This window comes from Haemaphysalis longicornis, unplaced genomic scaffold (genome assembly GCF_048455015.1).
Source record: "Haemaphysalis longicornis isolate Haplotype H1 unplaced genomic scaffold, Haemaphysalis longicornis Haplotype H1 scaffold_3, whole genome shotgun sequence".
Classification (NCBI taxonomy): domain Eukaryota; kingdom Metazoa; phylum Arthropoda; class Arachnida; order Ixodida; family Ixodidae; genus Haemaphysalis; species Haemaphysalis longicornis.
The window spans coordinates 66,811,976-66,823,834 of NW_027526335.1; the positions used below are offsets into that span (position 1 = coordinate 66,811,976).

An 11,859-nucleotide genomic window follows, 5' to 3' on the forward strand; every position below is an offset into this window, starting at 1 on the left:
GGGGGAACGTATGCGGCAATTACGGTAAATGAAAGGCAAGCGGTGTTCACACTCACTGCCACGGCATCTGGAGGCGGATTATGCTGTAAGAAGGTCAGGTCGTTTCTTACAGCGAGTAGAACTCTTGTGAGTGCCGCACCAGTGGATGATCGAAATACCGTGCAGCCGGAAAGCCGAATGTCGTCAAGCAGCCGTGATTCAGAAATTGCAATCACTGGGATGCGGTGCTCGTATACAAAGTGACGGAAGTCTGGAAGACGTACGCTGGCGGAGTCCGCAAGCGTTCCAATGGAGAATGGTAGCCTTTTTTCGTATATCTTGCATTCTACCGCCACTGTGACAGAAGTGGAGCGGCAGAGTCCAGGATTCTCAATATGGCCTGAGCGATAGGGAAAGACGAAAAGGGGGTTAGAAATGCACGCAGTGTGTCCACAAGTGAGGATATAACTGGACAGAGATTTCTGGAGTTTGTTGCTGGCGGCCGTTCACGCTGTCGTTTCGCTGATGCCTGGGAACGTGTGGTGGCGGCTGCAGGTGTGGTTGCAGACAGAGGAACTGAGTATGTACAGCCGTTACCAGTGGTGGGAATTCCTCGTCCATATTCACACCGGGAGAAGACTTGATAGGTGTTTTCTCCTGTCCGCTAGGAGGCTCTTTTTTACGATCATGTGCCTTAGCAGCAATATACTTGTTCTCACGCTGTTCTTCGAAAGCAGCTTTCGCAGATTTGTAATCGGTGTTATTCCTGCTCTTCAGCTTGTAAATAGCCTTTTCCTTCTGAAGAACCTTACAGTGCGTGAACGTGGACTCGTGCTTCTTGCCGCAATTGGGACATTGGAGGTTTTCCGCTGTGCAGGCTGAACGGTCATGACGACCACCACAACGAGGCCACCGCTCGGGTAGGTTGCATGTGCTGGCCACATGTGCATATCGCTGGCACCTTGTGCACTGTCGCGGTTTTTCAACGTATGGAAAGACGCGGTATCTCGTATAACCCAGAGTGACGTGCTCGGGTGCCGTTTCGGTGGCGAAAACAACTCTCACATTCTCAGATTTTCCCCCTTGCCGCCGGGCAGATTTCACAGGTATTCTCTGGAGTAGGTCATCCGAAATATCGGCATCAGTGATACCGACCGGTATTCCTTTTATGACGCCCACACCACAATTCTGAGCTCACTCTCTTGACAGAGCGACTCGGAGACGAACAGAGCGTCGCGAAAATGCCCCATCACGCAACACGGTGTCGTCGCTCCTAAGGCAACGGTAATCTGACAGCCCTATATATGCTTGTATGCCAGGATGAAAAAGCGGTCGTTCCAAATCTCAAGCTAATGAACCCAGAATGCTAAATCGCAAACAACAACCAGTCATCTTTGGTTCATTGCACTCGTTTGAATACTCGTTTTGCTTTGCTGTCCAACTTAGTTCACAACCATCTATACGCTCTCCTCGAAGTGAATCCAAAATGACATGCAAACTTTCAAGCTTAACCGCGAGGCATGCTCCTTTGGAATGGCTTCTTTGCACAACGCTGAAGCCTGCAAAAAAGCCCAACATGTGTAAGCCTCGCACAAAACAATTTTTGAAGCAAAGCTTTCTCGAAATTCTCAAACTTACTTAACTAGCTAGTTTAAATCGGTATAAATGGGAATCATTAACCAAGCTTACATGCCGAATTGTTTCGGTGTCTGCGCTTGTGTCGTGCGGTGGTGTAGCCCCAAGCTAGCACATCAGTATGGCCAGAGTGCATTGAAGGACTCTGGTATGGCTTAGGTTCCGTTGTCTCACCCTTCGAAAGACGGTCCTCTCCGTTTTCTCTAACTTTCGACTCATGGCCGGGCTACAGCTGCGGCGGCGTCCGCCGCTCTAGCCCGGCCGTGGTCGACGCGGCTGCGTTCGGGACGCCGCCTTCGCAAATTCCAGGTAACGGCTGGCAGAATCTCTGGTTCCACGCTTTGTAGAGCCACGTGTGTGAATTCAAGTGACGTCGCATGGACAATTGTTGTGGGTGTTGTTTAAAGATTTGCTTTCCAACCACCTTCACAGCGCGGATTGGAGCAAAATTTTTTTAATTCGAAAGTTGGCCATGTAGCAAAACGATAAACAAGTTTCCGGGTACATGATCAAACTGACTTCGTGTATGAAGTAAGGAGTTGTTGATGAGACGGCCCACGTACTATGCTAACTCTTGTGTACATTAGCTGAAGTACGTGGAACGCTACTTGCAAAAAATTTATAAGCTGACAAAAAGTTTTCTTTCCATATAGCACCATGAGTGAGGAATCGGAAGTTACAACTTGTTGGCTTCCGGCAGGGCTGTACTAGCATGCCTCGGCTCCCTTCAAGGACTGGAGGGACATTGTTTCGAGGAACGCACATTTCTTCGCGACATTGCATGCTGTTTGCTCCATCACCTTGACCATGCACTTGCTTTAATTTTAAGGGGTAGCCCTTTGGCGCCCGTCTCTGGGCTGAGCCGCGTCACCGTCGTAACCGAGTGAATGATGGCAAGACTGAATATTGAAAGAAAGGAAAGGAAGAGAGTGTCGCGATATTGTGAGGGGAGGGCGGTTCACCTTGGCAGCGCAAGCGCTCTCTGAAAGTGTGCAGTGGGGGAGGGGGAGAGTATGCTGTGCTCGCACGAGACACTCGTCTGCGCGATGCTTGCGAAAACGCACGTGGGGCGTGCGCGTGACGATGGTGTGCGTTCCTTGCCTAAGAAGCGGGTCACGGTCCCTTCCCGAGACGCACTTCGCACCGCCGACACAGAGGCTCATCATCGCTGCCGTTGAGAGAACCCACGAGTGAGTGCTGCCTCAGCGCACTCCAAATACAGTCGAACACGGGTATATCGAACACGGGTATATCGAATTATTGTCTACATAGAACTCATAAATTATCCCCTTGAAAATTCTGTGTAAAATAGGAATTCGTACGTCTATATCGAACCGCATTTTTCCCGACATTGGGTATATCGAACGCCGCGCGAGCTGGAAGGTGCTCTTCGGCGGTCGCTGCACCCCCGATTGAGGTTGGGGAGGATGTGGAGGAATGCGCGGGCATGGCGAAGACTGGCTCGAGGAACTAATCCCCCCTACCGGAACGAATTTGCGCTTGCCCAGACGGGCCCCGCTACCGGCCGCCGTATCGTTAGCGGACGGAGCCCGGTATGCTAAATCTCTCTAGGCACACAAGCCCGAACGCTCGGAAAATGTGACAGTGCGAGGTAGGGTTGCCCCGAATGCGCATGTCCTTTTTTTTGCGGCTGCGTACGTTCCCCGGCTTGCCGAAAAAGAGGTTTGTTTTCTCTCTCTCTGGGTCTGTCTTCCCCCGATGTCGTCTCGGGAGAGGGAAGAGGGAACGAAGGCGCTGGCGGCCTCCTCCTTCTTTTGCATTTTGCTGCTGTTGCTGCTGTTTGTCGAGTTGTCCCGTACCTTTCGGAGATCACTGTTTCTCTCGGAGATGACCATCGCGAGCGTTTTGTTGGAGTCCGTTCAGAGAGCCTTGGAATTGTTACCTTCAAAGTTCTTGAGGTACGTGCGCACTGTTCTTCTTTTGCGTGCATGTTGTGCATGGTGTGCGAAGGCGCAGCGTACTGCTGGAATTTTCTAGTTGTGCAGCCTCGATAAGATCGAGACCAGCGTCTTTAATTTCATTTCCAGGACAAAGAAGCAGGCCAAAATCAGCGATTTTTTTTTTTTTTTTTACGGAAATAAAGCGTCCTGTTGAGTCGTGAGTGCGGAATTAGTTGTCATTCTTGAATGCGACGATCGGTAAGTGATCGTCCGCCATAGGTGAGGTCCCAGAGCCCATATTTTTTATATCGAATTTTTCATATATCGAACTATTTCGCGATCCCCTTGGAGTTCGATATATCCGTGTTCGACTGTATCGCATCAGGGGGTATCGTAATTGCCACCCATTTTTTATTTTTTATTTTCTGCAGTACTCTTTCATCAAGCACTATACAAGAACACTCGAATGTGTTAAGGCCCGACCACCTAGTCGCATTTTTTTCCTTTTGTAGTTATTCTTTGGGAGCTCTATACACACAAAAGACATCCGCATTTGAAAATCTGATTCAATTTGCAGTCAGTTTTTACTATTGCTATTCAATTTGCAGTCCCAAATTCATTATTCGCACACATTCCCCTTATTCAGCAACAGTCAATTTATATTCCCTTCCTTATGCTGCAGGAGTGGAAGTTTCAGGTGCCTGTTCCAGAGATATAAAACTGCATCTTCAGCAGGTGCCAGTTCGAACAGGTAACCGATATAGTCGGGTCTAGGTGCCAGGTAACCTGATAGAGTTTACCATTAGTGTAAGTGATGCTGCATGCAAGAGATATGCCAGTGTCATTTGGAATTGGCAAATTACTCGAAAGTCTTTATGAGAAACGAGGGGAAGCTACGGTACTTTGGGCAAAAGTTTGTGAAATTGAAGGCGTCTAGCGTCTAAGGCTCTGGCTCATTGTTCACGAGCTCTGCTGCTTGAAGTCCCTGTAGGAAGCAAAACTGCTCTCTGTGAGGCCCACAATGACGTAAGTGTTTCTGTCGACTCTCGAGTTAGCTCATGCAGTTTCAAAAGGAACGCAGCGGCCAGCTGTGAGGGAGAACAGTACTGATGTCAGCATGGAAGATATCCTAAAATGAAAAACCCCACATGGAATGCTCAATCATCAGACTATATTTAGTTAAGTACACTGCTCGTTGACTGTGCAAAACTCAGTGGTGTTATGCATGTACTCAATGTCCTTGATGTTCTTAGTGCCAAGTACAAGTTACTGTGCTATGCTGTACACAATGTTGTAGATACACATTTTCATTCTGGTACCAAAATGCTTGAAACCAATTGTCCCCAGTTGCGTCGAGTGAAAGTATCATTTACTGCTCAGAGTGATCTGTGCATGCGAGCCGCTTCACAGAGCAGTGCTAGTTCTGGTCAGTGGTGTTACTACTGTGGCAGTAATTATCTGATTCCACTCAGAAAATGTGCATTGTGGCGAGCTCCTTGGCAAGCCACATGTAATCATCAACAGCTGCTTTGGGTCTTCCCTCAGAAGTCTTCCCTCAAAAGAAGTCTTCCCTCAATTCGATCCTTCACACCATTTCCTACGTGTCCATTGATGCAAGCTTTCAATGCGAGAAGTTAAGAGGCTATATGTGACATTCCTTCTTCCGTTTGCTAGTTGGTACATGGCTGTATTCGAGCGTGCTGTACAAACACAAGACAAAGATGGAGAAAAGGCACAAGACATAAAGACAACCTCTGAACAATGTTTAATTCACTTGTCTTAAGTATTGCTACATCCATAAACATAAAATGCGCGCAACAATGGTAACGACCATGGATACTCCCAAAATTCAGCGAATGCAACACTATTTATACACACGAGTTTAAGGGTCAATCACTAGTTATGGCATTTATTGAAAGCAAAATAAAAAACCATTCACATAAACAATTAGGACATTCACTACGCAACAGTGGCCGCCTCTAGTTTGATTTCGAGACTAGCGGTTCAATCGTACCAATAAACGCGTTAGTGAAAATCTCGTCAGAAAACCTTTCTGACGACAGCCTTGCATTCTGTCTGATCTTTCTTCTTTCACTGGGAGACATTTCGAAAATGGTCTTGAATGTGGCCGCATAGCTGGCAACACTGTCAGCCAGAAATCCAGTGCGTCCTCCATTGCAGTCGACCACAATGTCCATCTTGGGCCCACCAGAGTTGTGCGCGACCATGATGAGACCAGCGGCCATGCACTCAACAACACCTGCAACACACAAAGCAGAAACACAGGGTTTATTTCTGCTGTACGGTGGCATCTCATTAATTGGGAACTTTTATCAGCAGTTTCAGTAGCTGAGGGGTTCCATTTAAAACAAAACTCCAAAGAAAGGCTCAATTTTAGCAGCAATGTTTAAAAACTTTCCGTTGAATGAGAATCCACTATTTACAGCAGTGGTATTTCACGCCACTGCTCCACCCCTGCAGATGGACATTTAAGGGGGCACATGGGTCTATGATCAAAAACTTTTTTTTTACAGTTGTGATGATAAAATTTTGGGGACGTATGAAGTTTTTCATTTTGACTGTAGATATAAAATTTGTGTTTGTGTAAAATGAATATATTCGAAATTATTTGTATTTTTGCATTTTGTTTTTTGACAGCTTCTGTAAAATAAACCGCTGTAGGGATACAGCTGAACAAGGTACCAGTGAACTGTGCAAAAATCAAGGAGTGCAATAAGACTAAATTTTATCATTCTATCTGGTCTGTAGCAGAAGTTACGACCGTTTGAAGTTTGGGCCTGGAAGGCTAAACCAGTTTTTCCAGTTCCTGCGTTCCAGGCCCAAACTTCAAACAGTTGTAACTTCTGCTACAGACTAGATAGAATAATAATGTTAGTCTTATTGCACTCCTTGATTTTCACACAGTTCACTGGTACCTTGTTCAGCTGTATCCCTACAGCAGTTTTTTTACAGATGCTGTCAAAAAACAAAATGTAAAAATTCAAATAAATTTGAATTTACTTGTTTTACACAAAAACAAATTTCATATCCCCAGTCAGAATGAAAAACTGCATATATCCCCCAATTTTATTAATTCTAACTGTAAAATTAAACTTTTCTGGTTTAAGACCAGTGTGCCCCCTTAATTGAACATGAACCCCAGAGTTTTTTTTTTGGTACTGCAAGTAAGACTCCCCAGCAAACATTTGTTGCCCAATACTACTGTTAAGGAAGATGTTTTGCTTGTCGCTTCATTGAGAGCATTCAAAGCGACAATGAAGCGAATCTGTCTCAGTCATATTTAAGGATGCATTGTTTATTTCAACCCACATAACCTTTTACTTTAGCATTCAGAGGAAGTCTGGAGTTTACATGTAAAGCTCAGAAGAAGACGAAAGTTCATAGGCCTTTTACATCCACTTCAACAGCTCACACAACATCACAAAATGTCTGCAGTGTGATTTGATTCTATCCACGTCCTCAGAATTGCTATGTTCCCGTGTTTTGGTTAATTTTAACACCAGCTTGTTCATTGATAATTTATACAAATTAAATAGTTTATCCAGGCTTCCAACTCGCTATATCCCGAGCTGCAAACTTGCCCAACTGTCGTCACAGCTGATGCTCGCAAATTTGCGCTGATAATCATGAAACTGTAACGGTACCTTTGAATTTAATTTTCTCACTTCAAAAAGCAAGACAAGTTAGTGGAACAAACTTGGGACATAAACTCCACATTATTCTTAGTAATAATCCCATCCAGTCCAATTAATAATCCAATAATTCCTAACATAAACCACATTTTAATCCTAACAATGTATTATGCAATGTTTGTAAGGCTCTCTCATGTCACTTTATGGAGTGTTTTTAGAATCCTAACTACACCATTACCCAACCAAGAAGTTACGATATCTTAAGACATTCTAGATGGAACATGACACCATGAAAGTATGTTGGGAACAAAAACAAGAAAACACTGAACACGCTGGAAACTCTCTGGGTTAGTATGTCTATAGCAGCACTCGGCTACTCACAGTAATGGCAAATTTACCTTTCGCCTAATAAGTACAGCTAAATAAGAAGGGATCGCGAAAATTTGTTTGCATTATCAGAAATTCGTTTTAACGTAAGCAGACTTCTTTTTCTTTTTTCACATTGTAGCAAAACTGTTGTCCATCTTAACCATGAAATACATCATAGCCGAATACGTCTAAGCAGTACAGTGTATACATATACATGATGCCCTGTATCACAAATTCGTAAAGAAATAACCTTGTGCAGTACTCCTTTGTAAAACTCTAACGCTTCGTTGCTGTTGTACCCCTATGTTTGAGTGTAGACCGTGCCCTCAAAGTCCAGCACGTAAGAATATGCTGGGGTATCTGCGCGCTATTGCCTGCAGAGCCACAAAAGGTGTGGTTGTTTGGCTTGGAACTTTTCAACAACCTTCTGACGTGCCTTTTAAATAGTCTGTTCAATGTTGCTTCCTGTTGTAGTATAAAAAAAAAAAGCATCACCACACCACACTACTGCAAAAGAAACCAACTTACACATTCCAAAGTGCTCATTCCACATGGTGTGAATGGCTGCAGAAGCACTTTTCATTTCGGACATGAGTTCCGAAAAAGGAACATTCAGTTTGAACTCCACGTTTGCCTCAACACCAACTTCTGCAGCAAGCTGCCTAAGTTTCTGCACCCGTTGCTCGTCTTCCTGGTTCCGGCAGCCCCCAATCATGACGAACTTGAAGGCTGCAAAGTCCGCGTCCGACAGCCGTCCTTTCAACTCGACCAACGTTCTCAGCTGAAGTATGTGGTCCTTTTCGGGGCGGAATTGCGACAAGGATAGCACTCTGAACTCGCCACCTGTCGCTGAATCTTTTTCATCGATAGGGAGTGTGGTGAAGTCTGTTACACTGATTGGAGGGTACACCAGGAATGTTTGCGTCGGCATTTGCCACAGCTCAAGAATGTGTCCTTTGGTCCAACTAGAATTCACCATGACGATGTCAGCGCACCATCCACAAAGCCCGTACAATTTAGCGAACATTTGATAGTAGAGGAGCTTGACCGGCGTGAGGAGGGCACTCCGTGAAATGGCCCCCCGGTTGTTGTGGGCCTCTACTCTTCTGGCCACAGAGCTCAGCATGTCTGTGCTGATGGTTGGGTAGTGGGTGTAGCACATCACCTTGCAGCCACCCAGAAGCTTGAAGATTGGCATCGTGAACGCGTATCCCGTGGTGTCGGCGAATATGGTGGGAACAAAGTTGAGGGCAGCTTCTAGGCCAAGTATCATCGATCCGAGACTCTGGCCCAAGATGGTGCACACTGGATACAGCCGCGCTTCCACCAGAAAACGACCCCGGAGAAACACAAAGTGCACGGTAGACTTCCGAATCTTGATATTGAAGCGCTTCTCGGCGGTGTCAATGATATTCTCTCCCGAGACATTCTTGTCACCCGTGTAGACAACGCACTGGTGGTCTGGATACCTGCGAAAAAGATCAGCATATACAAAATCAACTCAGCGACTCTGTAACGTCGATATTGGTCAGGATCGATTGGTCAGGTTTAGGATGCAGCCAGTCGATCTTGTTTCTAAATCAAGTGAGTGTATGCGCTGCTTACACAGCGCAGTTATAACTCCTCGTTGGCGTAAAGGTAAATAATGTTTGAGCATTACTCAGCTCACCGCGAAGTAATCCAGTACTCAAATCAAATGTCTCTGGAGGCACAGATAGCTAGAATAACTTACCTTTCTTGAATCGCACGGACAGCAGCCCAGAGAACACGCTCTCCGCCTCCGCAGGCGTTGGCGTACGGGTGAAAGAAGCCCCACGTTTCTTTCGCTCCTGGAAACTTCTGGCGGCTGGCATCTCTGACTTTTCGTATTCGCAGCCACAGGAAAGGCAGAGCCAGGGGGAGACACAAGATAAAGAAGGCGAGCAGCAGGAGCACCATGGTGCACCCTCAGAAACAACGAACAGCGACTTTGAAAGACCGGTCGCTCACAGCGCTTGCTGTTAAAAACACGACACGTCAACACGATCACTCAGCGTTCTGTCACAACATGCACAAGTCACCACGTAGCGCGCACCGCAGCAGACGATTCTCGAGGCAGGCGGGAAAGTTTGTGTCTTCGTTGCGGCGCAAACAGTAGCCGGCATCTGCCATTCCACATTACATTCCCTGGGATTGCCACTCGCAAGCCAAGGGTGGCGGCGAGCAATGGAGCAAAGATACAAACACGGATCAACGATTGCAGACAGGCCACGCCGAGCAACGCCGAGCGCGTATCACTTTCGACTATGATGATGATGGTGGTGGCTCCGTGGCTCGGCCTTTTTGGATGGTGGTGGCTCCGTGGCTCGGCCGTGGCCTTTTTGTCACTTTTGTACTAACGAGGCGTCGTAGCATGAACAGTTTTGTTCGTCGTTGCATTCGCCATTTCTTTATGCTGCAGTCTGGACTTGCTTGAGTCGCTGGAGACCATGGAGGAAAAAAAAGCTTAGGAGAGGCCCCCAGCTATCCCCGCGCATTGGCAAAAGTGTGGAGGAAGTCACGTGTTTTCGGCGGCCATTGGAAGTCGCGTTAGCAACGGCGTCCTAGCAACAGCCCGCCCGCCGTTCGCCAGTCATGGAGGAAAGGCAGCGCCTGCCTTGTCGTCCGATTGCGAAGATTGCTGCTTCGCTTTGCTGCGCTGTGGTCTTGCGGAACTCGAAAAGGATGCTGCGAGTTGCGACAGCTGCGCCGATGTGAATATGTCATTTAATTTCTACTTGCAAGTGCACCTTGTACCGCGTCAAGCTTTTGCTCCGGCCGCGATCACGACGCGCCTATTGAAGTGCAGATATCGTGAACGCGCCGTCCCGTCGTACGCGCGGACACCCGTCAGGTAGATTTTCGGGAAGTGATACACGGTGTGCAGTACGTAGGCGACTTGTAACCGAACGATTCGCAACTCAATTTTTTGGTTATCGCCGCTGCAATATATATAGTTTGCTAGGTCGGCAATGCGCGGCAGTGCTTTTGCAACTGTTACAAGGTAGATTCCCAGTTGATATAATTCCATCGTCCTATTACCTTAGTAGGTGTCCGCCTGTTGACTGGAAGAGTGCTGGATCTGGAATCTGGATCTTTTTGTGGTCTCGCTCTGGATTTCGCTTTTCAACGCTTCATAATGCGAGGTTAGTGTATGAACGTTTCCAACTGATATCACCTTGAATTTATTGACACTGAGACAAGTTGAAACTTGGCGAAAAAAAGTTTATTGACGCCACCCACCCTCTCATTTTTTTTTTTTACTCAATAAAACGTTTTGCCTCCTCCTCCTGCTCCTCCTCCCCCTCCTTCGCAAAAAATTCTATCGAAGGCACGCGAACAACGGTAAAAACATTCCACAATTTTTTAGCGTGAAATCTGCATGAAGTACTGCTTACCTATATATATATAGAACGGCCGTTTAATTGACTAGTCATCTCTGGGATTGCCAGTGAAACTGCAACGCAAACTTGGGCACTTTCCAGTCCGGTAGCCGCACGGCGTTCGCCCACTGTTTGCGGCGTTCTCCATCGCTTGGTAACCTATAAACGGCGGCGATTGCAAACAAAGGATGAATTCACACCAATGTACAGCAATACTTGTCAGCGGAATGATGCACTAACCGGTGGAAAGTGACGCCCAATTCCTTGGGTACCGATCGCGACTTGCAGCCTGGCGCCGAGCATTGCGGCATTGTTAGAGCGAGCCGCTTCGCAAACCTGCTGCGGCCACACTGAAGACGTGTAACAGTGTAACCGCGCGTTTAGGTTCACGGTCACGCGCTGCAAAACGGCCTTCTACCTGCCTATCAGCTGATTTCCGCCGGCTCGGCGCTGGCAGATGCAGACGACAAGAGAGGCGATACAGGACGGAGGAGGCGGAGAAGGTGCACCGAGAGAGAGAGGCAAAAAGAGTCCGCCAATGGCATGGAGGGCCAATGGTCCGCCATTCGACTTACAGAAATGGCGTTTCCGGCTGCGCTGGGTGTGACGTCAGGGCCTCTCCTAAGCTTTTCTTTCCTCCATGCTGGAGACCCACAAGCCAGCAAGCATGGAGGAAGAAAAACTTTTTTTTTCTCCATGCCAGAAATTCTAGCAGCGCGAACTGAAATTTGATGCCTGATAGTGGAAATACTTTCCAGTCGGTACGTCTCTTTTCTGGCACTTTCTTAATCTACATGGAAAGCTATAAAGATATAGTAATATTTATTTACATTTAATTTTTATACTTTGTTCTAAGTAAGTTTTGCTTCAAGCTTATTGCTCTAGCGCTTCAAAGCCAGATTGGCCAGATTCTGGTTTGCA

At 46.8% G+C, this 11,859-nt stretch overlaps 1 protein-coding gene across 1 annotated transcript; it reads right to left on the reverse strand.

The window, feature by feature from the left end:
- Positions 1-5,257: 5,257 nt before the first annotated feature.
- LOC144174562 (GDP-Man:Man(3)GlcNAc(2)-PP-Dol alpha-1,2-mannosyltransferase-like) lies at positions 5,258-9,839 on the reverse strand. Its single transcript, XM_077703331.1, has 3 exons — positions 9,270-9,839; positions 8,066-9,006; positions 5,258-5,775 (listed from the first exon to the last, which is right to left on the reverse strand). The coding sequence occupies exons 1-3, from the start codon at positions 9,473-9,475 to the stop codon at positions 5,495-5,497; spliced, it is 1,428 nt and encodes a 475-aa protein (XP_077559457.1). The 5' UTR covers positions 9,476-9,839; the 3' UTR covers positions 5,258-5,494.
- Between the last annotated feature and the right edge of the window lie 2,020 nt (positions 9,840-11,859).